Below are 26689 nucleotides of genomic sequence, written 5' to 3' on the forward strand. Positions count from 1 at the left end.
AGAACTCATTTATTTTTGAAGTGGAGAAGTTTTAAATTTTGATGAATCCCAATTTGTCAATTTTTTTTCCTTTTGTGTTTTGTGCTTTAGGTGTGGTATCTAAGAAAGCATTGCTTAGTTCAAGGTCCCAAAGATTTATTCCTATGTTTTCTTATACGAATTTTATAACTTTGGCTCTTAAATTTAGATCTATAATACCTTTTGAGTTTTTATGTATAGTGTGCAGTAAGCATTCAAATTAATCATTTTGCATATGAATATTCATTTGTTTCAGTACCATTTACTGAAAAGACTATTATTTTCCTATTGAATTGTCTGTTACCTTTCTTAAAAATCAATTGGCCATAAACGTTTGGGTTTATTTCTGGACTCTCAAACTTATTTCATTGATCTAAATAATCCCTATGCCAGTACCACACTGTCTTGATTACTGTAGCTTTGTAGTCTGTTGAAATCAAGGTGAGTCTTCTAGCTTTGTCCTTTTTCCAAGATTGTGTCGGTTCTTGTTCTTTTACATTGTCATAAGAATTTTAGGATCAGCTGGTCAATCATTGTAAAAAAGCTGGGATTTTGATAGTAATAGCTTTGAATCTGTATATTAATTTGAACAGTATTGCCATCATAATGGTACTGTTTTCTAACCCATGAGCATGGGCTACCTTTCCATTCATTTAAACCTTTCAAGATTTTTTTTTCCAAGATTTTATTCTACAGTGTTTTATCATTTTCAGTGTCCAAGTATTGCACTTTTTTGTTAAATTTATTTCTAAATTGTTTCTTTGTGCTATTGAGAATGGAATTGTTTTCTTAATTTCAATTTTGAATTGTTTGTTGCTAATGTGTAGAAATGTAATTGATTTAGTGTCTTGTTCTTGTATCCTGTGATCTTGCTGAACTTGTTTATTCTAGTAGTTTTTTCAGTGAATTTCCTCAGATTTTCTATATTTGAGTATGTCTTTTGTGAATAATGACAGTTTTACTTCATTTTCAATGTGCAGAGGGTTGGTGTCCCTAACCCCCTGTGTTGTTCAAGGGTCAACTGTTAACATACAATGAGAATACTAGGAGAGAGAAAGAAGAAATACTGGAAACAATAATGGCTGAGGATTTCCTCAAATTAATGCCAGACACCAAACCACAGATAGAGGAAGCTCAGAGGACACCAAACAAGATTAAAAAACAAGTAAAAAACAGCACAACTGTATTGAGGCATAGAATATTCAAACTACAGAAAAATCAAAGATAAAATCCTGAAAGAAGCTAAAGAGAAAAAAACACCTTGCCTATAGAGGAACAAGATAAGAATTACATCTGACTTCTCAGAAACCATGCAAACAAGAAGACTGTGGAGTGTTTGAAGAAAAAAACCACCAGCCTAGAATTCTGTGAAATTATCTTCAAAAGTGGAGGAGATGCAAATATTTTTCTGGACAAATAAAAGTTGAAATTTATCATCAGTAGAACTTCCTTGCAAGAAATGTTAAAAGAAGTTCTTCAGAGAGAAGGAAAATAATATAGATAAAAACTTGGATCTGTGTAAAGTAAGGAAGAGCATCAAAGAAGGAATAAGTGAAGGCAAAATAGTTTATTTTTCTTATTTCTGAATTGATATGACAGTGTGTTCAAAATAATAATGCAACAATATATTTGATTGTGTATGTGTCTATGTAATATATGTAATATAAATGTGTTATATATATATGCATATATATGTATAAACATTTATGGAGGTCTGTATATTAGTGGGTGACAGCAATGATACAAGGCTGATAGTGGGCTCTTTAGATATTACATATGTCCCGATTGATGCAATAGAATGCTTACATGAAGTATTTATAAATATTTGGATATTTTTATAGAGAAATATAGGTTTGACTACTTCTTTTACAATGGGGGATACACACATACACGTAGAATAGAGACTATAGAGACTAAAGAAGAATTTCCAAAAATGATTGAGCAAAGAAACAAAAGAGCAATTTAACCAGATGAGGAAATGGAAGGACAGGAAAAAAGAAAACTCCAAGGTATAATTGTAGACATAAATAAAATGGTAATTAGGGAAATTTTAATATGGACTGGGTATTAGGGATGTTAAGGAATTGTTAATTTTATCAGATGTGATAGTAGTATTGTAAGTAGACCTTACCTGCTAAATATTCAAGTGTGAGTGAAATAATATGATGCCTGGAATTTGCTTTAAAATTCTCCAGTGGTGGTGGAAGAAGTGAGAGTGGGAGGGAATAGGTAAAACAAAATCAGCAAAGTATTAATTTTTGAAGCTGAGTGGTGGGTACATGGACATTCATGGATTTGTTGAACCTGAGTCGGACATGACTGAGCGACTTAACACTTTCACACTTTCACTTATATGTAGATATTTTTCGACAGTAAAGACTACAGCATTAGACTGTTGAGTTTGGTTGAATCCAAGCTTATAGTAATTGTATCATTCAGGGTTCTCCAGAGAAGTAGGACCAACAGGATTGATATCTCTGTCTCTATCTGTCATCTATCTCTATCTATTGATTTATTATGGGCACTGGTGCATGCAGTCCTGGAGGCTGAGCAGTCCCACAGTCTGCCTCGGCAAGCTGATGAACCAAGAAAAGCCAGCAGTATAAGGCAGTCCAAGTCCAAAGGCCTGAGAACTAGTAGCTCTGATGTTCAAGGGCAGGAAAAGATGGACATCCCAGCTCAAGAAGTGAGAGAGAATTCTGCCCTCTTTTGCTTTTTTGTTCAGTATGGCCTGAAATGGATTGCATGATACCCACCCATCTTTGTGAGTGTGGAAGTCTACTCAGTCTACTGACTCAAATGCTAATCTTCTAGAAACATCTTTACAGAAAACAAGAAAAAATGTTTTACCAGCTATCTGGGCATCCCTTGTCCAAGTCCAATTTGACACAAAATTAACCACCACAGTGGGTCCATACAACTGTCCCCAAAATTTCTCTTGAAAACTTGAATTTTACTATTGATGATAAATGCTGTCAGTTGTTTTCCTTGAAGTAACAGCCTCACTTTGTTCATTTTCCAGAAAATGTCTACCAACACTCAAATCTGAATAACCTTGTCATCCTTTCAAAAAGAAGTGGCTTGTTAAGCTTTCAACTCAAGACAATTGCACAAGATTTTTCTTGTGACAATCACTGTGTTTTGGTATCAGCAGAAATATTTCACATATCCAAAGGTTGAAATTTCTTAGATGAAATTGACTTTCTGTCTTTTGAACTGTAAGTGGATGGTGGTGAATAATTAGTAGTAGCCTTTGAATTATGCTAATGCCTCAGCAGTTTTATCTACCATTGTTTTTGCATCAGTGCAAATGTCATCACAGTAAAAAAGAAAAAAAGTAAAAAACTTCCTACAATTACTAAAGAAAAAGCTTTGACCTATGGATACTCTGAAAGAATCCTGCGGACTTCAGGGTTCACTTTGAGAATGACTAATCTAACTCAAAGTGTGAAGCTAAGCTTTTTGAAGGCAAGGACCGTACCTGTTCAGTAGGAGTCCAAATGCACGTTGATCTAAATTCACACCAGAGATATCTGTCCTCTTTTCCTAAGAGTTTGGAGTACCTTTAGTAAATATTCTAACTTGCTAGGATATTAATAGGTTACTGACGGTTATTTGAACACTGAATATTTGATGTTATAATATTCAAATGGTAAAGAATCCACCTAAAATGCAAGAGACCCAGGTTTGATCCCTGGGTCAGGATGATCCCTTGGAGAAGGAAAAGGCAACCCTCTCCAGTATTCTTGCCTTGAGAATCCCATCGACAGAGGAGTCCGATGGGCTGCAGTCCATGGGGTCGCCAAGAGTTGGACATGACTGAGTGACTAAAAGTTTCATTTTTTTAATAGCATCCATCTTCTACATTTAAAAGAATGTAAGTTCCTAACCCAAAGTGACCAAATAACTTAAAGATTACTATTGTTAAGGACCCTTGAGACAACTAAAGTTGAAGTTTTGTCATTTCTAGGACGATTTTTATGAATCACTCCCAGTACAGAGACTTCAGAGCAACTTACAGAGCCAATGTCATAAACTACTTAAGACAACCAGCCAGTGATATCTGGGCTTACTAGGCTATTTTTGCCTCTTTCATCTTCTCTCCTATATTTCTTTCCTTGTCCTATCCCCTCCATCTGTTTCCTAAATTAATATAAAATTTAAGATGCTTTTTCCTTACTTTCACTCAAATATTGTTCAGGAAGGACCTTTTCTACTTCACAGTTGTCAAGAACTAGTCTCTGCAGTGTAGATATATACAGGTAAGATTGGAGAACAAAACTGGGGAACAGTGACATCAGATATGGGAATGTGGAGAATAGTATAAAGAATGGATTTGGAATCGGGATGTGCATTTGAGGTTCAGCTTCTACCATGTCATTTTACTTATAAAATGAAGATAACCACCAACCCAACTCAATTCCAAGTTTATAGAGCTGTGGAAGTCCAGTTCAGTCGCTCAGTCGTGTCTGATTCTTTGTGACCCCGTGAACCGCAGCACACCAGGCTTCCCTGTCCATCACCAACTGCCAGAGTCTACCCAAACCTACGTCCATTGAGTTGGTGATGCCATCCAACCATCTCATCCTCTGTCGTCTCCTTCTCGTCCTGCCCTCAATCTTTCCCAGCATCAGGGTCTTTTAAAATGAGTCAGTTCTTCGCATCTGGTGGCCAAAGTATTGGAGTTTCAGCTTCATCATCAGTCCTTCCAATGAACACCCAGGACTGATGTCCTTTAGGATGGACTGGTTGGATCTCCTTGCTGTCCAAGGGACTCTCAAGAGTCTTCTCCAACACCACAGTTCAAGAGCATCAATTCTTCGGCACTCAGCTTTCCTTATAGTCCAACTCTCACATCCATACATGACCACTGGAAAAACCATAGCCTTGACTAGACGGACCTTTGTTGGCAAAGTAATGTCTCTGCTTTTTAATATGCTGTCTACGTTGGTCATGACTTTCCTTCCAAGGAGTAAGCGTCTTTTAATTTCATGGCTGCAATCACCATCTGCAGTGATTTTGGAGCCCCCCCAAATAAAGTCAGCTACTGTTTCCTGATCTATTTGCCATGAAGTGATGGAAATCACTAGGCAAGTAATATTCTATTTTACACCAGTGTCTTCTGTAGAATAAATACATTTCACTGAATAAAACTGTAGCACTTTCAAGAAGGAAGGAAAAACCCTTTAGGCTCCAACAAACACTCTGTGTGTTTATTCATGGGTCTCTACTCATGAATCACTGCCATGTGAATTGCTTTCACTGGGGACTTCCTGTTTATGGAGAGTCTAATTCTTAGAATTTTGTTCCTGTTATCATTCCTCTTCTTTCCTCCAAATATATGAAATAGAGTCTTAGGAAATGTGATTTTTGTCTTGAAGACTGACTGTTAATGATGCAGTACCATAAGGATCTCATAAAAGTTTTTATACTTTTTCAATGTTGCATACTAGACTTAATTTTAGGTCTACTGGTGTATTTAATTCCAGACCATGTTTCGGGTCTGCAGTGGCTGTGTGGCACAGAAAGAGACATGGAGTAGGAGTTTGGGGAACTGATTTCAAATGTTGGTTCTATCGTTGACTATTTACTTATAGGCAGGATTTCCTTGGTTTTCAGTCTTAAAGCAGAGAAATAAACGGGTTTGGACCAGATGATTATTAAAAGTATTTCTAGCTCAAAATTGAATGATTTTAAGTTCCACACCAGAGAATGAGTTTAGAGGTTAGGTAATACATAACTGTTATATAAAGTATATAATAAAAATTAATAATTCCAGCTGTCAATCCCTTTATTCCTTAAGGTTGAAAGTACTTATAACTTTATATATAGAAAATACATATGATATAGAAACAGAAAAATCTAAATTAACTAGTAAAGATACAGGCATTAAAAAAGCATTAACCAAAAATTTTTATGGTAAGTACTACCTTTATTTTAAAAAGTTATACATGCTAGAAAAAAGCATAAATGATACATGTAAACAATTATTTACCAAATACTTATATTTTTCCTTGTAAAGGTGCAAATGATCTTTAAATGTAAACACAAATGTTGCCAAACATTTCTGTAGTGAGGGGAGGAAAAAAAAGAAGATTATTCCTTTTGGTTGTGGTTAAAGTCTTATTCAAAGATTTTCCTGCAAAATACATTGGAAAAAACTGATCTACGAACACAATAACAAAAAAAACTTAAACCACTGTAATATGTATCTTTTTTTCCTTAAAAATGTTAGCTTTTTACCAGAAAGTGCAATTTGAGAATAGTAGTAACAGTGGCTTTATAGTATGAGGATAATGATATAAGTCTTTATAAAAGAACCAAGATTTTGTTAATAAAATGCCTCAAGTGACTTTACACTCATTAGCGTACTATTAGACGAACTGAAGAATTCATCCCCTTGGAGGCTGTGATTACAGGTAAGCCTCAAATTCAGCAGGCCTGAGCATCAAGTGTAAATTGCATAACAGTATTCACTGCTGGGGAGAGGACATTTCTCCCTGCTGGTCCTTAGTAGCAATAAGAAATAGGAAAGTTGCTTCAGTCAGTAATGTTTTTGAGAAAAACTCTTGCAGAGTTGCACATGATTCTCCCAGGGGATTCTCAAGACAGCATGAGAGAATCGTACACTGTTTTGTAGAGGCACTGAGCAGAGCTCTAGATCTAGCAGAAACTCAATGAAAATATTTGAAAAAAAGACTTTAAATATAGCGGCAAACAAATTTTATATGGAAGGAAACAAGATGTGAGCTTCCACTGATGAAAACTTTGGCATTTGAGTCCTGGTTTTATCGATTTAATATTCCTTTTGAATTTTCCTAGTTAAATGAGATGTTTCTTTTGTTTTTTAGATTTTTCAAGTCTTCTGGTGCTTAGTGCAAGAATGATGGCTAACTAATACACTTTGTATTCCTATTTTTGTCACTGGTCTCTGTAAGTAGTGGAGTCTTGTGGATGGAGTGCTTAGAACTGACAACTAGATCACATATAGCCCTCTTCCCTTACTGGTGGTTTCAAACTTAGTATCTTAAAAATAAGGTTTTACTGCTTGAAAAAAATTTTTTTTTGTCTTTTTCTTTCTTTTGATGGGAGGAAGGCTAAATCCAAAAACAGAAGCAAAAAACCACCCTCCCCGACAAAAAAAATCCCATGATAAATTAAAACCAAAAATAAATATTTTTCTGCACAGAACTGAAAATTATTGTGCAAAGGTGGCATCTTGCAGGTGAAGTACTTTCACTGTATTTGTATTTCCACATGTTGAGGCACCGGCAAAGAATAAGATTTGTTTAGTGTTTTCTAGAGCTGTACAAAGCTCCAAAGTCAAAGCGCTTCAGAATACAGAGGAAGATATACACGACAGTCTTCTGTGTGTTCACCATATATGGGATTCACAATGTGTCATTTTTATAACTCCTACGCCACCCCCAAGCCGACGGTAGTTCATCCCACCGTACAACCTGCAAAGAAAGAAACACAATCAGATTTCCAATGGAAAAAAGCATTGTTTCTTCCATAACATAAATGTTAATAAAACACATTTATTTGCCTATCACAACTAATATTTTTAGCTTTGTACGTCTCTTCCAAAGATTAGGACCTGGAACTGAGCACTGGAAAGTGGCAGAATTATTTCAGACACTGACTAAATTCTCTGACTTACAGAATACTATTTTAAGAGAAGTGCCATATACACTTTTTGCCTTATAACTTTATAACTCTACATCTAGACTGACTTAATAACAATTATGCAGAATCACATATTCTACATTTTTGTGGCTAATTTTGACCCTGCCTATAATATTTCCCCACCTACATTTTCCTTTTGCCTAAGCTTCGGGTAGTTATTTTTATCCTTTTGTTCTGTATGGACTCTTAGAAGTCTTCTCAAAGCTTTATGGAACAAAACTGGATATGATTAATAGAAAACTTTATAATCCCTCAACAGTTGATCCTTAAGAATTTCATAATATTACTTGTTCAAATACTACAAACGTATATTAGTAATAGTTGCTGAGAAACAAGTCCTTACATAGGATCATGGTCAGAAAAGGAGAAATAAATGTGGCTGTCTTCCCAAATTATGCTTACTGTTTTGTTCACCTTTGTATCCTTAGGGTCTAGAACACTCAGTAAACCTTGACTTCATGAAGGAGGTTGTGAAAATGGGAGGTAGAAGCAAAGAGTGCTACAGTGTTCTAAGTCTGACTGTAGTATGGTGACCACTGAGCCCTGCAGAGCATGGGAGATGCAGAATCCAAAGAGTGTCATTCAGGTATCTGTCAGAGTGGTTTTCCCAGGGATGAAAGGACCCAGTAAGCCTGTGAGTCGGATCTTATAAACTAATGAAAAAAAGCTAGGTGAGTAGTTACAGGTTCACAATTAGAAACACTCAGAATGCAGCAGGAATGGACTTCCAAGACTGTCCCTTCTGGAATAGTGACTATAGAAGATATCAGCTTATCTTGCACGGTCATGAGCAAAGTCTTTCATAACCTCTGCTGCCTCAGATCTCATGTCCAGACTGTTATCTGTGGTTAATGTGCAACCTCAATTGCTGAGATGGTTACACAGACTTGTTTAGGCAAGTAAGTCCAACTTACTGAGAAAGAAAATCGCAAATGCTTGGAAGGTAAAACTATTTTCTTGGAAAAGCTAGTATGTAGAATAGGTATTAGTATAAAGTACCTCAAACCCATACTCCTAATGTTTTATAGTAAATTTGAGAATTAACTATATATTAGACCTTTTAAGTTCTTGTAGGGTTTTAAGAGACTTTGGAATATTAGAGCATCTATCAGATTAGCTTTGTGAATGAAGAAAAACTGCATGATTGAGCAAAGATTTAGAGTTCAGATTTTAACTTGAAAGGTTTAAGAGAATTTTGCTAAATTTGTAAACATTTTTGAATATTTAAAATAAATTCACGAGTCACCTGATGATGTGAATTTGTAAGAACTACTTAAGTAGTTGGGAAGGATTTGTTAAGACAACTGATGATTTAAAAGCAAAGTAAAGTTAGACCTATAAATACAGTTTAACTTAGTTAAACTCTCCTAAGATGTAGCCTCTTCTCTAAAAGTGACTGTTAAAATTTGACAGACTTTATTTTAAATATTAAATCTATTTTAGAATAATAACATATTTAAGTATTTTTAAAACTCAAGGGAAAATATCAGTTTTAAAGTGAAATATTTTTTAAAAAGTAACTGCAACTTGTATTTCCTGGGCGTAAAAACTGCAATGGCAGATTGGGAGACAAAGGTCCAGGTTCTAATTCTACTGCTAACTTGCTTAGGCAGGTCATTTTATTTCTCAGTGCCTTAGTTTCCTAAGCTGAACATGGTGTGGCTAGCAGGGAGATTGTTTTTTTCTGTTTTTGCTATCTCTAATTTTAAAACTGGACAGTTACCAAAGAGAGAGATTTTGTATGATATCAGCCCCTTTAGAGCAATGAGGTCAAAATAAGCCATCAAATATGGGTAACTTTGAGTCCTTTTCAACATACTGCCAGCAGTGAGGTGGTTTGCAACATAGTTTAAAAGTTACCTCCATGTATTGGCATCAGGATCAAAAACTTCAATGGTCTTCAAGTACGTTGTGCCATCAAAACCTCCTACAGCCATAAGCTGTCCATTCACTACTGCCAGGCCAACCTATGGGACCAAAACACAGTGGCTGCTGAAGAAACTAGAGAATCACTATGAAAATTTAGACTGGTTTATAGATAAATCTCTTTAATTAAAGATAAGTCCTTATGGCCTTACATTCTTGTTTACTTGAACACAGAAGGAAAAAAGTAATCACAAAAGTTATTTAATTATGAGAACTATAAAATTATATACCCAACTAGAATATTTACACAGAGTGGAAAACATTTATTTCTTGAATGTTAGGTAAAACATTCACTGGGAGTGAGCAAGAACCTCCAAACTGCTCTCAGTTCTTTTAGTATTTGCCTGTTCTGATCCAATACCTAAGTTGTCAACAAAATTCTCTTTTAAAAGATAAGTTTAAAGTCCTTATTATGTCAGGACCTTCAGAAATCCATACTTGCCTGCCTTTTAACCTCACTTTCTAATTAATCTATGTTGCATTAATATCAGATTAGTTGCTAGTCCCAGAAAATAACATACTTTTTAAATGCCTCCATACTTTTGCATGTGTTGTTCCTGATATTTTCTTTCCCTCTTCTAGAAAATCTTACTCTTCTTTCATGGTACTTTACATGTAACTTACTCTAGTAAGTCTCTTCACTGTTCCAAAAGTGTTAAGCATACTCTCCCATGTTCTCCTATAATGCACATGCTGCTATTAGAGGATTTGTCTTCTGTGTTGTTTAGTCGGTAAGTTGTGTCTGACTCTTTTGTGACCTTATGGACTGTGGCCCTCCAGGCTCCTCTCTCTTGGGATTTCCCAGCCAAGAATACTGGAGTGGGTTGCCATTTCCTTACCCAGGGGATCTTCCCAACCCAGGGATCAAACCTATGTCTCCTGCACTGCAGACAGATTCTTTACTGCTGAGCCACCAGGGAAACCCTAGTTAGCTGTAAACACTTCAATTTCCTTTACCAAATTGGGAACTCTTTGAGGATAGGAATCAAGTCATACTCATTTTTGCTTTCCCAGAACATCAGTTCAGTCACTGAACTGTGTCAGACTCTTTGTGACCCCATGGACGGCAGTATGCCAGGCTTCCCTGTCCATCGCCAACTCCTAGAGCTTGCTCAAACTCATGTCCATCGAGTCAGTGATGCCATCCAACCATCTCTTCTTCTGTCGTCCCCTTCTCCTCCAGCCTTCAATCTTTCTCAGCATCAGGGTCAGCTCTTACATCAGGTAGCCAAAGTATTGGAGCTTCAGTTTCAGCATCAGTCCTTCCAATGAATATTCAGATTGATTTCCTTTAGGATTAACTGGTTTGATCTCCTTCGGACTCTCAAGAGTCTTCTCCAATGCCACAGTTCAAAAGTATCAATTCTCCAGTGCTCAGCTTTCTTTATGGTCTAACTCTGACATCCATACATGACTACTGAAAAAACCATAGCTTTGACTAGATGGACCTTTGTCAGCAAAGTAATGTCTCTGCTTTTTAATATGCTGTCTAGGTTGGTCACAGCTTTTCTTCCAAGGAGCAAGCACGTTTTAATCATGGCTCCAGTCACCATCTGCAGTGATTTTGGAGCCCAAGAAGATAAAGTCTGTCACCGTTTCCATTGTTTCCCCATCTATCTGCCATGAAGTGATGAGACCGGATGCCATGATCTTCGTTTTTTGAATGTTGAGTTTTAAGCCAGCTTTTTCACTCTCCTCTTTCACCTTCTTCAAGAAGCTCTTAAGTTCCTCTTTGCTTTCTGCCATAAGGTGATATCATCTGCATAATTCAGGTTATTGATATTTCTCCTGGAAATCTTAACTCCAGCTTGTACATCATCCAGCCCAGCATTTCGCATGATGTACTCTGCATGTAAGTTAAATAAGCAGGGTGACAATATACAGCCTTGACGTACTCCTTTCCCAAGTTTGAACCAGTCTGTTGTTCCACGCCTGGTTCTAACTATTGCTTGTTGATCTGCATACAGGTTTCACAGAAGGCAGATCAGGTGGTCTGGTACTCCCATCTCTTGAAGAATTCTCCACAGTCTGTTGTGATCCACAGGGTCAATGAAGCAGAAGTAGATGTTTTTCTGGGATTCTCTTGCTTTTTCTATGATCCAACAGATCCTGGCAATTTGATCTCTGGTTCCTCTGCCTTTTCTAAATCCAGCTTGAACATCTGGAAGCGCATGGTTCACGTTATGTTGAAACCTAGCTTGGAGAATTCTGAGCATTACTTTACTAGTGTGTGAGATAACTGCAGTTAATTGTGCAGTAGTTTGAACACTCTTTGGCACTGCCTTTCTTTGGGATGGAATGAAAATTGACATTTTCCAGCACATAGTAAGCACTTGATAAATATTGGCTAAATGAGTGGATATGTAATCAACACAATGTAGCAGTGAAAACAATAGGAACATGACAGAGAAGCTGCTGTTGACACTAATAAAGAGCCATAGACATGTGAATGCTTTGACGAACTGATGCCCACTGGTGGTGTTCTCGGATCTCTGCAAACCAGAATTCACTCCCTTTTATCAGATTATGAAATTGTTAGCTAAAGCTGGGTTATCCTACCTGTTAGCCTACATTGATGGGCTCCTGATGGGATCAATGGTTTATTGGTTAAATTTCACCCTGAGTCAAATCTCCTAGGATGGATAACTTCTACACTCCACCCTGGAAGTTGCTTGTAGTCACAGGTCATTGTTCATGGTCTAGACCATGACACAGGTCATCTATACTATAGATGGGATGGACTCAAACCAGTCTGTGTAGACTGGTGGTAGGGCCAGATGTGTTTCTGCCTAAACATTTAATTGGTATGTCAGCTACTTAGAATATCACCTAGAAACACTAGGTAGGAATATTTAGCTTCATTAGGTACAGATGAACCCATATATCCGATAAATATCAATGAACATGAGTAAAATTAGGTAACGTTGTAGATAAGACAGGGAGATGCCTTTCAAAGAAGCAACTGATTATAAGATAAAACATAAGGTGCAAATTATTACATATAGAATGGATAAACCACAAGGTCCTACTGTATAGCACAGGGAACTATATTCAGTAGTCTGGGATAAACCATAATGGAAAAGAGTATTAAGAATATAACTATACACTTTGCTATACAGCAGAAATAAACAATGTAGATCAACTATACTTCAGTAAAAATCATAAAAAGGAATTCTCTAAGTAAAGATGTGATTGGATATAAGTTATGTATCTTCTTGGGATAACAGTAATCAAAAGAAATTAACATTTTTTTCCAGTACAAAAGTAATAGGGGTTGTTCTGCATAAACAGTGCATCCCCTCTGTGTCCCATTGTATTACATTTTACAGATCAGACTTCTTCTGCACAGCCCTCCCTCTTTTGGAGCTTGCTTTTCAGTTTCCAGTAGCCAGGCACTTACTCCACTACGGCGGGATGTCATAGCCACCACTGGAGACCACTGGTTAGTTCTGGGGTTGTATCTCTCAGCACTGCTGAGCTCTGTAGTGTCGTCTCTGCCTCCTACGGCGTAGATCATATCCTGATACACTGCACAGCCTAGGTGTTTCCTCCGGGTCCCCATGGGGGCTATGGTGTGCCATCTGTTTTCCTGAGGGTTGTAACGCTCCACTGCGGGCAAAAGAACACCAGTGAGGGACTGTTCAATCACCTCCTCCCACCTCGAGTTCTCTTCATAGCTACTCTGCTTTTTGATAACATGTTTTCTTTCAATAAGCAGTCTGATTTTTCATTTTGAGAAAGACTCATCTACCTTTGGACAATACCACTATACTCTCATCAGGAACTGATTTCTTTTAGGTGTGGTGGAAAGGACATGTGTTGGAGTCAAAGTACCTAGTTCTAAGCTAGATGACTTGTGGTGTCTCGTTGTATGTTTAAATGAGAGGATAGCTATAAAATGGCTTACAGTAATAAGTTTCTCTCTCTAGCATTTATATAATGTTAATTTATATAGCATTGCATAAATGCTATAAATTCCCAGCAACTTGTGAAAGGAAGGGAGAAAGAAATACTTTGGAAATACACCAGTAGATTATGGCTGCAGAAAACCTGATGAAGAGCTATGAGTTGCACTCTCCTAGTGGAAAAATAATTTTCTTAATAAATTATAGGATAACATGGACTTCTTATACTTTTTGTGAGGGGACTCTCCTAAGAAAAATGTGTTGATTTGGGGGAACCAGACTGACTCTGGAAGGGACTAACCTGTGTTGAGTGGAGATGTCCCATCAGAGCCACCTACAGCATATAAGAAACCTCCTAACACAGCCACAGCTACGCCTAGTCTTCTGGTACTCATAGAAGCCACCCGAGTCCATTTGTTCTCCTTTGGATCATACCTGCAGTAAGAGAAACCAAAGACTGCACGCATGTTTTTGTTAAGTGAAGCTGTTTCCATAAGGTATGAAATCATGCTACAGATATGTTAGATATATAGATTTGGTATGGTCCAGTGTACAGTGATTATCTAACATTTTCCATTGTTATTAGTATTCTGACTTATGATGCTGGGGCTAGAAACCTGAAAACTACATTTCTCCTTTGCTAAGGTGGCTCTCTACTAGATTTTGCCAAAAGGAAAGACTAGACACTTTCTGTTTGTTTGCCAACCCTGTCAATATTGTCTCAGCAATGGCCCCTCACTCTGGCTGTCACAGTTAATTTCAGTTTCTAGACTTTTTCTGGCACTTCCAAAGCTAAGCCTGGAAGTTTTAGTCACAGCTCTGAGAGGCAGCTCCTCTGAGTTCCTGAGATAACAGTACCAGTGCTCCAGTTACCTACCACTGTGTAACAAGCCACCCCAAGCTCAGTGACTTTACACACTAACCGTATGTTTCCATGAATCAGGAATTTAGGAAGGGCTTCACAGGGAAGTCTCTTCAATAAGTGGTACTGAGAAAACTTGAACAGCTACATGTAAAAGAAGGAAATTCGAACACAACCTAACATCATACCCAAAAATAAAATGGATTAAAGACCTAAATGTAAAACCAGATACTATAAAAGTCTTATAGGAAAATATAGGCAGAACACTCTCTGATATAAATTGCAGCACGATCTTTTTTGATCCATCTCCTAGAGTAATGAACATAAAAACAAAAATCAACAAATGAGACCTAAACAAACTCAAAACAAACTCCTTTTGAAAAGGAAACCATAAACAAAATGAAAAGGCAACCCTCAAAGTGGGGGAAGATATTTGAAAATGAAGTAACTGATAAGGGATTAATCTCCAAAATATACAAACAGCTCCTGCAGCTCAATTAAAAAAACCAAACAACCCAATCAAAAAATGGGCAGAAGATCTAAACAGACATTTTTCCAAAGAAGACATACAGATGGTTAAAAAGCACATGATAATATCTGTAATTATTAGAGAAGTGCACATCAAAAGTACAATGAAGTACCACTTCACACCAGTCACAATGGCCATGATCAAAAAAATCTACAAACAATAAATGCTGGAGAGGATGTGGAGGAAAGGGAACCCTCCAACACTGTTGGCTGGAATGTAAACTGGTATGGTCACTATGGAGAATAACATGGAGGGTCCTCAGAAAACTAAAAGTAGAGCTTCCTTATGATCCAGCAATCCCCCTCCTGGGAATATATCCAGAGAAAATCATAATTAAAAAACTTACATGCACCCCAGTGTTCACTGCAGCACTACTTTACAATAGCCAGGGCATAGAAGCAACCTAAATGTCCATCAACAGGAATGGATAAAGAAGATGTGGTACATATATACAAAGGTATATTACTCAGACATAAAAAAGAATGAATAATGCCATTTGCAGCAACATGGATGGACCTAGAGATTGTCATACTGAGTGAAGTCAGAAACAGACAAACTTCATATGATACCGTCTATGTGGAATCTAAAAAAGGGGCTACAAATGAACTTATCTACAAAACATAAACAGAGTTACAGATATAGAAAATGAACTTATGGTAACCAGGGGGTAAGGGCAGGGGAGGGATAAACTCTAAGACTGGATTGACACATACAGACTATTATATATAAAATAGATAATTAATAAGGACCTACTGTATAGCACAGGAAATTCTACTCAATACTCTGTAATGCCCTATATGGGAAAAGAATTTAAAAAAGAATGGATATATGTATAACAGATCACTTTGCTGTACACTCGAACCTAACACAACATTATAAATCAACTATCTTCCCAGAATCCCCTTGCATAGAGTTTTGAAAGTGGAAAAATAAGTGTCCTGACAGACATAAAAGGGAACTGGTATTGCTTTCAAGAGTTATCTGTAACTTTAGTTCTAAGACAGAGTTAAACTCGTCTACTTAATTATGATAACACAATTAGTAAATGCTATTTCAAAACATTTCTTTTTAAGAAGAGGGGATGCAGTATAGTATGTTCTTGCCAGTAACTAAGTGCATGAGATTCCAAGGCCTAATCTCTAAGACAGAATGACAAAAAAATGATGGAGCAAGAAATTAAGAATAGAATCTATTTCACCAAAATTCACTGATCTGTAAAAGAATAAAGTAAATCAAGGCAGCCCACCAATATTTCCATAAGTATACTTCGAGAATTAATGAGAATCCATATACAAAATACAGTCCTTATAAGATATATGCTGCACCAAGAATTAATCATTTTTCTGAAGGAACTCTGAGGAAAGTCATTCTAAATACTGGGGGAAAAAAATCAGAACAGATTTCAGAAATGGTATGCTTGATATCATACATAAAATGTAATTTAAAACATTTCAGTGTTAGGCTCAGCCAGTATAACATGTAAGTTTAAAAATTGGGTTATATCTTTCATCTTCCTAGACTATAAGGTTAACTGAAAACCTTTTCCTTACAGCCCATGGGAAATCTACTGGATAGTGAATTTCTAGTGTTCTAAACTTATTCCTTTTAAAAAGCTCTCTATATTCTTTAAAAAACAAAACAAAACTGAAAATGAGTTACAAAAATCACCTTTCAACAATGTTGAGGCAAGACACGCCATCCTGGCCACCCACAGCATAGAGAAAGCCTCCAAGCACAGCCACACCAACACTTGTCCTGCAGGTGCTTGTGGGAGCCACATCGCTGCTCCATTGGTTTGTTTTGGGGTCGTACCTACAACACATCAAGACAGGGTCTGTATTACACAAAGAAAATTTGGCTAGGCTTATAAATGCAGTGACATATGATATAGTTAATATTTATCATTTCCACCCTTACTTAATTCTATTTGTTTTTAAGTGTGTGTTTTTTTAAACTTCTATGGCGCTGATCCTTCTGATGTTCATGTTGTTTTTCAACTACAGAATCTGTATCTCTAGATCTTGATACACTGAAAGGTTTCATAGATGTATTCCATAAGTATCAAGAACATGGCTGAATGAAAAAAGGTAGGTGACAAGAAGCTAGAAGTTATTAAAAAATCAATTTTTGTATGTTTCCAGTGTGACAGGCATTGTGATAGATATGGAAGATATTTTAACAATTATAGCCAATGTGACATGTATAAGTATATTCAAAATGCTTGTGAAAGATCAGAGGACTGAGTAACTAGTCTGCATGGTGCCAGAGAAGGCTTTATATAATAAATAACCTTTGAATCTTTAAGAGAGATTCCAGGGGAGAAAGAATGGCATGCAAACATACAGGCAGAAAGAACGAAAGGGGATAGCATGTCCAGGAACTGCAAGCAGTTTGGTGGGTCTGCACTAGAGTGTTTAAGAAATAGTGGTGTGCTGAGGAAGATAGACTAGAAAAATAGGTGGAGGTCAGATCATAAAGGACTTGTATGTCACAGTAAGTGGTCTAGGATGCCAACTCGTGCCACAGACACAAAACTGAAGCAACAAGTTACATCAGTTTCTAATTAGTATCTCAAACAAAACAATATGGATAGTAGAGGAAAAAATTCAAATTGACCTTACCTTTCAACACTATTAAGATAAGAGGATCCATCATGGCCTCCTACTGCATATAACAGGTCATCAAGAACACTGACTCCAACTCCACATCGCCTTTTGCTCATTGAAGCTACCATTCGCCATTCATTAGTCTGTGGATCATATCGTTCAACACTAGAAATGGCATCTCCACTGCACCAACCACCAACTGGGGAAGTAACAGAAATGGTCAGCAGAATATCTGTCCTAAAGCATATCACTCACTGCTCACCATTAAATAGCCCTAATGCTTGGACTTGCCAGATGCCTCTAGAAGCAAGTTAAAACATAAATTATGATTTTTGCTTATTCCACTGGGATTACCATAATCTTATTCTTTTTGGGGACGGATTTTTGGCTCATTACTCATGATCTCTTTACAGACTGTCTTGTAACTAAAAATAATACAGAAATTTTTATGACATATTTCAAAATGTTTTGTTTTCTGTTTATCTGGTCTGTAATGAATTCTACAATATCCAACATGACATTTAAGATCAGAAAACATTTTGAAGAAATTACATTTTTCAAAAGTAATACTCAGAATAAAAGGTTCAAACTAAGTTCAGTAAAGCTCTGAGTGCTCCCTGAAAAAAAAGAAAACTAATTATAGCAAAAAATTTTAATTTGTTCTTCTTTAAAATCATCTCCATTTCAATCTAAAATAAGAGCTAGATTCTGGAGCATAGAGGGTGAGGTCTAAAGATAACTTAATCTCAAAACATTTGAAAACTAATGGTTTCAAGGAGGTCTCAATAACTTCCTGAGCCAGACTAAAATGAGAATGTTTCTAACCGTCTTCTGCTGGATTTGAAAACTCACTTCCTTATTTCAAATCTCAATATGCTGTATACATTTTATTACAGTTTCATTTAAATTAGGATATTCGACTAAGTCACAGTAAGTTTTGTATATATCAATTTGCTTCAATTTGAATTCTGTTCTGGGATATATGCCTGGAGTTTCAATATCACAGAAAGTACCATCACTTCTAACATAAAATTTGGCTGCAAATGTAGGGTTATAAGCACTTGAGACAAATCAAGCCTAATTATTAAAACTCAGGCACAATTTTATAATGAAAGCCATTGAAACCAGCTTTTTATTGGACTTCATGGCTGCAAATGAAGTTAATATCACTTCATAAACTGTATTCTTTGATACTAAAGGGAAAAAAGATAGGCCATTAAGAAATCAAATTTAAACCTTTCTTGTGACCTGGGGAAACAAGGGAAGAGCTGTTCAATTCTACTGCCTCATGGCAATTTTATGTTAATTATAATTTCCAAAGCAGCAGGTGATTGCAATAACTGGGACTGAACTAAGTTATTATTAGAAGTCAAGCACAGTGTACTTGGGTCATCCCAGGTGGCTCAGTGGTAAAGAATCCGCCTGCCAGTGTAGGAGATGTGGGGTTCGATCCCTGGGTATAGAAAATCCCTTGGAGGAAATGGCAACCCACTCCAGTCTTCTTGCCTGGAAAATTCCAAGGACAGAGGAGCCTGATGGGGTATCGTCCTATGGCTGCACAGAGTTGGACATGACTGAGTGAGTGAGCACACATACATGTACATGGTATTTAGCAAGATAAAGTGTATGCATAGTTTCTGCTGTGAGAATTATCAATTTGGGTTAAGTGATGTACTTAAGGAAAAATATTGCTGAAAAGAGAATATATAGTTTTATATGTGTGAGATGTTGACTCTAAAAAAAATTACTTCAAAGACGGATTTGGTCAAAAAGTGTTACCTTAAAGTAGGCAACTTTCATAAAGTATCTGTGATAAAGACCAATGAACTATGAACACTAAAAAAAAAAAAAGAAATCCCAAACAAAACAGAAACACAGAATTGAGAAGCATCAAGAAACCTAATGGAAAACAAGAGGAAAAGCCAGAAGACATCAACAGGAGTAAATGCTTCTGAGTAAAAAAACTACTGAGATTATAGATTTGATCTTAGGCTTCCAGGATGAAAAAAGGAAGACTCAATTTTCCAAAGTTAAGTGAGAACTGGTAATTTGCATTCCAAAGATAATGTAAACAAAATTACAATAATAATCAAAGAAAATTAAGGATTAAGTTTTAAGTAGAGACAGATGAGTCAAGATCTAAAATATCAGTGTAATAGTATGACTCAAGAATAAAGCTCAGACCTGGCATAAAGAGACTAAGAAAGCAGGGAAAACCGATACCAGTTGTACAGAAAAGCCATGAGAAAAGACCAGCCATTAGAAAAGACCTAATGGCTTTTCTCTACAAATGAAAATGGAAACCTTGAGTGTAAAAGAAGTGATAGATGCTTTAACTTTTATTCTTTATATTTTTCTGTTAGTCAATTTCTATATTGCATGTGTGAGTGAGTGAAAGTTGCTCAGTCATGTCTGACTCTTTGCGACCCCATGGACTATACAATCCATGGAATTCTCCAGGCCAGAATACTGGAGTGGGTAGCCATTCCCTTATACAGGGGATCTTTCCAACCCAGAGATGGAACCTAGGTCTCCTGCATGACAGGCAGATTCTTTAGCAGCTGAGCCACCACATTGCACATGTATTCACTTCTGTGTTCAGAAAAAGAAAATGTTACTCAAAAGTAAATCTTTCATTCATGAAGTGACATTAACAGTCCATTACTGTTCTCCAGCTTTACTTTCCCATCATTATGATGGGTCGATGCTAATCTCTCACTAGTGTTCAGCAGGATCAACAGCATGCGATTAATCTTTATTTAGTGCCTGTTCTGACAAGATTGCTATACAATCTAGAGACTACAAAGATAAATCAGAACTGGTCCTTGCTCTGAAGTAGTTAACAATATAGTGGAGGAATCGGATACCCAATCAGCAATATGAAATATGAGATTACTAGCAAGAGTTTGAGATCATGAAATTGTTCCAATTTAAATGACTTTAAATGGCTTCTAAAAAAGGCAAAGTGTGATTCATTAACACCATTATACAATCAAAAGAGGCGAATGAGATTTTAGTGAAGATGGTTACACATTGAAAACATGGCACCTGATTATAATCATGTCACATTGAAAGAAAATGGTGGGAACCAGCAGGATAAAGATGGCAGTTGTTGAATAATCCAAGTGAAAGAAAGAAAGAAAGAAAGAAAATTAAGTTGCTCAGTCGTGTCCGACTCTTTGTGACCCTATGGACTGTAGCCCACCAGGGTGAAGTCAAGTTTAAATTTCTATTTAATAGAGCTACAGTATTTTCTCTCAGCATCCCCAAAGGTGTACCTTGTCTAGTTCCACTGGACTGGTACTTTCCCACCACTGAATCCAGAAAGAGCCCTAGATGCGAAATATACTTCCCATACACCTATTTGGTTTAGTTTCTAGCTTTTGATCATATAGGGGTTCTCTTCTGTTCCACTTTCCCCTGAGTTTCCATTATCTTCCCCTCTTCCTTAATCTAGTTGCTAATCTCTGCCAGAATGTTCTGAGGCTCATGAAGCAGTAGTATATTGTCATCCCTACTTCAGGTACTATAATAGACAAATAAAATATTTAATAGATCTTGATAACAATGTATATACCTCCACAAAGATGGCCCTACCACTAGAATTCCTGAAACCAACCTGATATCATGAAAATAAACCACAGGTATCAAATAATTAGATCTTGCTTCCTTCTAATTAAAAAAAAATAGACAACACAATTGGGGAAACAGAAACTCTGATGTTTATAGCATTCTTATATGTACAGGGAGCTGGCACAACAAACTGCTTTTATAAATAAGACTTTTAACAATATAATTTATCTAGTTTAGTCAACAAAGCTAAACTAATGTTATAAAGATTTCCCTGGGAACTTAATCAGATCTGGCAATAAATTTACTCACCAACTGATGGCAACTATAGATGCTATGTGGGAGTGAAGAGGCAGATGTATATAGGTGTGAGCATGCAAGCAAGCGTCTGTGTAAACCTATATGAGTATGTGAATATGTACCTGAGCATGCATATATAGGAAGTAAAGTCACAGGAATAAGTAAGAATGATAATAGAAATAAATTTGTTAATAACAATGAACAGAAGCATTAGGATACTAGGAGTATAGGAGAATTCAGTACATGATAAATTAATAATTGAGTTTGAAATCTAAAACAAGAATGAAGGAATGCTTTCAAAAGAGAGGAAAAAAAGCCTGATGAGGATTAGAGAGAAAAAGAAAACTTGGCATCCATTTTCTTCTTGAAGAAATGCAGCAATATTCTATGTGAAGAAATTGAGACAAAAAAATTTAAAAAGGAGAAATCAAACATAAATTGTCAAACTTTTCTTCTAAAAATGTGGGAAAATACATTCCCACCTGCCAAGAGAAAATAAAACCGAAGGGGAAAAGATAGGCAACTGTTTAGGTTGATGGGAAAGGATACTATGACCCAGTGATTCTACAGGATTGCCTGATGAAAAGTGATAGAACGCTTCACACATCAAACAGAATCCCAGGAAGCCTATATTTAAGAGTAATGAAATTCTGAAATGTGGGAGCATAAATAAAAAGATTACCATAAGTTCCATCTTTCTCCATGAATCAGGATTTGAAAAGAAAAACTGAAGAGAAAGAATTTGCTATAGATTGAATGTGTCCCTCCAAAATTCGTATATTGAAATCTAATCCTCAGTGTGATAGTATCAGGTGGTAGGCTTTAGGGACGTGCTCTGTCCTCACGAATGGAATTAGTGCTTTTATAAAAGAGACTTCACAGAGATCCTGTGCCCCTTCCTCTGCCTGAAGACATAGCAAAAGATGAAAGGATGGAGTCTATGAAGAAGAATGAAGTGGGCCCTTAGCAGACACCAAACTACTTCCCAGCCTCCGGAACTATAAGAAATAAATAAGTTTCTACTGTTTGTAAGCCACCCAGTATATGCTTTTCTGTTATAGCAGTCTGAGCGGACTAAGACAGAATTAGTGAGAAAATGTTTTACTAAACATTGTGAAAGTTGCTATTCAAGTGACTAAGAGAGCTGAATTTATGTGGATAGAAGTAAAACATCTAAGATTGAAAGTTCTCAGATATTTAGGGGCAGCCGGTGGCAGCAGAATGATACAACACGATGTCTTAGGCTCAATCTAGCTCAGGAGAGCTATAAAAGAGTGTAACTGTTTGATGTGAGATAATATCTTTTGACAGTTCCATGTACTTATGAGGTGACTTGCACACTGGAATATAAATTCATGCATATGATTTATGATAACAAAACATCCACTGCATGACATTTTTAGGTTATATAAAAATACAGCATTCTTTCGAAAGTACCAGTGTTGGCTCATGAGTTAAGAGGCAAGATACGTAAGTTATTTTTTGTTTTCAAAAGGTGTGTACTTTTTTTTTAACATTAAAAAATTTTTACTTATTTATTCTTTGGCCATGCACTGTGTGGCATGCAAAAGCTTAATTCTCCAACCAGGGACTGAACCCGTGCCTGCTGCAGTATAAGTGTGGAGTCTTAAGCCCTGGACCACCAGGGAAGTCACCATGGTAAGTCATTATGTATTTCTTATGACAGTGGATATCACAACTGTCCAAAGGACTGCTCCAAAGACAATTTCTCATGTGGAAAATATTCAGTTTAGCCACAGTATATTAAGATCCAAACCTGCAAAGAGTACTTCTCCACATCGAATAGGTTTCCGTGGTCTTGTCCTTGGTCCTTGCATTAATGGTCGTTCTTGAGGCAACAGGAGATAGTTTTTAGCCTCATCTACCAAGTCTCTGTGAAAAAAATTCTGCCTTTATTTCAAATGTCTAAATAATATTGTTAGTCAAATCCCAATATGGCTAAGGTATATGTAAGATGGCAAAGGGGAGCAGCATAAATCAAACCAAATCATGAATGATAGCCAGCATTTTTACTGATTTAGGCTAGTTATTTATTTTTTGGGGCACATGGCATGTGGGATCTCAGAGATTGAACCCGTGTACCCTGCACTGGCAGCTTGGAGTCTTAACCACTGGACTGCCGGGGAAATCCCGCCAGCCAGTATTATAAAGGTCACAAACCTGACAGCAATGATGCTAGTCACACTATGAGTTGTGAATTGACTGGTATTTCCATCATGACTTCATATCTTACTGCAAATTAGTCTAAAACTCAACATGCTTGGGACTAACAATGACTTATGGGAAACTAAAAATTACAACTTAATTACCAGTCTGCATAGTTACTGCCTTCTAGTGAATTTGATTAGCTTTTGCAGGATACTGGCAAAGGAGCACATCAGCCACAACACTAGATATTTGCTCAATGAATTTAAGTAATAAAACTATGTCAAAATTTGGATTGCTAAAAAGAAACACCCTACTATCATTTAATATTAATTTTCTATTTGGGACTGTATGAATAGTTCACTCTCAATAAATCTACTGAGGATGAACAGTTTTGTCTTTTTCTATAAAGGTACTTTATGAGAAGAACCTAGTAATTACACTTGTTAAGTAAAGTATCCTAACTTAAACTATTTATGTACTTATACTTCACTTGGGTCCTTTGAGTGATTAGTATCTGACTAGTACAAATTCAATATGTTACTCTGTTCTTTCTCAACTCTGAAAGTGCTTCCTAAATTACACTATATTTCCATTTCTCTATTTATATTAAAAGTAATTTATTACTGCTGGACCAGTGCCAGGTGTGACCCAATAATATACTTCCAGTATATGATTTTGCTAAGGCCTCTTCTGAATTTATGCTAAAAATAAAAACAAAACCCCTCAAAATCCCAAGCTGATGACCAAGAACTTTTTCTAGCTTCCTCAGCTAAAAACAAAGACTGTGATCTCCTACTTGCTGGCTTTTAATTAAGTTGTTCAAGCGTTTCTAGAAAGAATATTATAGAGCTATGACAAACACAGAATTAATAGTAACAACAATAACAGGGGCTTAATACATATTAACTCATTTATTCTCCACTACAGCCCTATGGAATAGGTACTGTTATTATCCTTATTTTATAAATAAAGGAACTGTACCAGAAAGAGGTTCAAGTAACTTGAATAAGGTCACACAGCTAGTAAATAATAAGGTCACAATAAAAGGAACAAGCTGCTTCCTTTTTTTAAACTTTTTATTTTGTATTGTGGTGTAGCCAGTTAACAATGTTGTGATAATTTCAGGTGAATAGCAAAGGGACTCAGCTATACAGTAGGTCCTGTTGGTTATCCATTTTAAATATAGCAGGGTATACATGTCCATCCCAAACCCCCATCTCTTCCCCTCCCCTCACCCCCGCTCCACCCTGGCAACCATAAGTTCATTCTCTAAGTAGGAACAGGCTACTAGAGTGACTAGAGACACAGATGTATAGAACAGACTTTTGGACTCGGTGGGAGAAGGTGAGGGGGGATGATCTGAGAGAATAGCATTGAAACATGTATATTATCAACTGTGAAACAGATCGCCAGTCCAGGTTTGATGCATGAGACAAGTGCTCAGGGCTGGTGCACTAGGATGACCCAGAGGGATGGGATGGGGAGGGAGGTGGGAGGGGGGTTCAGGATGGGGAACACATGTAAATCCATGGCTGATTCATATCAATGTATGGCAAAAACCACTACAATATTGTAATTAGCCTCCAACTAATATAAATAAATGAAAAAACAAGTGACTTTGTGAGTATTTAGGGAAATTAATTACCATTTGTCTTTTTTTTTTTTTTAAACTTTATTTATTTATTTAGACTGCATTGGGTCTTGGTTGCAAGCATGCAGGTTTGGTTGCTCAACAGCATGTGGGATTTTAGTTCCCCAGCCAGGGATCAAACCCACGTTCCCTGCATTGGAAGGCCAATTCTTAGCCACTGGACTACCAGGGAAGTCCCCCATTTGTCTTTAAGTTTAAAAGGTAAACACATAAAACCCTCTCTAACACCTCCTGTTAAAGGAACAGGCTTCAAATTATTGAAGAAATGCAAATGAATCTATTATGTTCTACCTCTGTTTTAGAGATCCCTGATTCTAGAACAAGTTTCTTTAGTCACTAAGAGAGATCCAAAGATTTGTGTAGTTTAAAGAGAGTTCTGACTCACTGTTTCATTTTTATAAATGTAACATGCTAGGAAGAAATAGTTAAAAACACCATGAGGTTTCATATTTGAAACTAAACCTTAAAATCTGTCAAGCAGAAAAGTAGTTTATAATTTTATATATACTGTAGTTCAGAGATAGCCCAATAAAATAAATGTTTTGTTTGTTTTGTAAAAACATTTAGAATTTCTTTCAATCAAAAAAAATTTATTAAACTGCGTCACCAAACTCTAGTGGAAATCTTTCCACAGCTGCTTTAAGGGTGTAGCAGACCTTTAACTCTGTCTACGGTCTCAGAAAGCAAGGCTGCTCCTATTTCCTAACAAGGCATATGTGATGGAATGGAAAAAGTGCTTCTGACACACTTCTATGATGGAGTCAACAACGTTATTTAACTTATCTCAAAAAAATATATACTAGCAGAGAATTGTCTCTTCAAACTCAAGCTTGCATTAAATCTTAGAAATCTACCTCTTTATTGCCACCCTACACCAATAAATGCCATGCATAAAAAAAAAAAAAAAACTAATTTAGGAGTGGAATACTGGAAATTCAGTCTTCTCTTCTTCCTCTTGACTCTAGCCCAGAAGAAAAATCTGTTAAATACTGCCTTGACTACAGCACTAAAAAATATAATATTTAGGAAGCAATACAAATAAGGAAATTAGGAGAGAACAGGAATGTTTAGTTGTTGATTTTTCCCATCCAGGACCATTCATACCTGCATTCTTCATCACTTTTGATGAGGGGATCAGAGCCTACAGTGCCCACCAGGAACTTGGGACTAAGCAAAGGCAACCGCACATGCTGCAGCACCTATGAGATAATAAACACTATTAAAGGCACAAACTCCATCTGTAAGGTATTTAAGAGAATATATAACTCATGCTCCCTGATTGTGTTTCCCATTGTTTTGAGATCTAATTGGATTAATTAATTGGTCTAATAAATAATGCGGATGGAAGGCATAAATACAAAACTAAATTTATTGCAACCACCAGTTCAGTAATTAGAATAATCAGTATCACTTTAGCATGCTTCTTTATGCTTTCAGCAGTATAGACTCTTCTAATAACAATCT

General features: G+C 36.5%; 1 protein-coding gene across 8 annotated transcripts in view; it reads right to left on the bottom strand.

Annotated features, from left to right (window-relative positions):
* Positions 1-5929: 5929 nt before the first annotated feature.
* The window catches only part of KLHL20 (kelch like family member 20), a 70706-nt gene continuing 49946 nt past the window's right edge, over positions 5930-26689 (bottom strand). For all 8 annotated transcript variants that reach the window (XM_043485452.1, XM_043485446.1, XM_043485447.1 and 5 more), the window contains 8 exons: positions 26330-26424; positions 23183-23298; positions 17551-17734; positions 16598-16741; positions 13840-13973; positions 13034-13242; positions 9568-9674; positions 5930-7478 (listed from right to left, as the gene is read on the bottom strand). In XM_043485452.1, the coding sequence (XP_043341387.1) occupies positions 7394-7478; positions 9568-9674; positions 13034-13242; positions 13840-13973; positions 16598-16741; positions 17551-17734; positions 23183-23298; positions 26330-26424 (1074 nt within the window). In that variant the 3' untranslated portion in view covers positions 5930-7393. The remainder of the gene's footprint in view (positions 7479-9567; positions 9675-13033; positions 13243-13839; positions 13974-16597; positions 16742-17550; positions 17735-23182; positions 23299-26329; positions 26425-26689) is intronic.

Source organism: Cervus canadensis, chromosome 13 (assembly GCF_019320065.1).
Source record: "Cervus canadensis isolate Bull #8, Minnesota chromosome 13, ASM1932006v1, whole genome shotgun sequence".
Classification (NCBI taxonomy): Eukaryota; Metazoa; Chordata; class Mammalia; order Artiodactyla; family Cervidae; genus Cervus; species Cervus canadensis.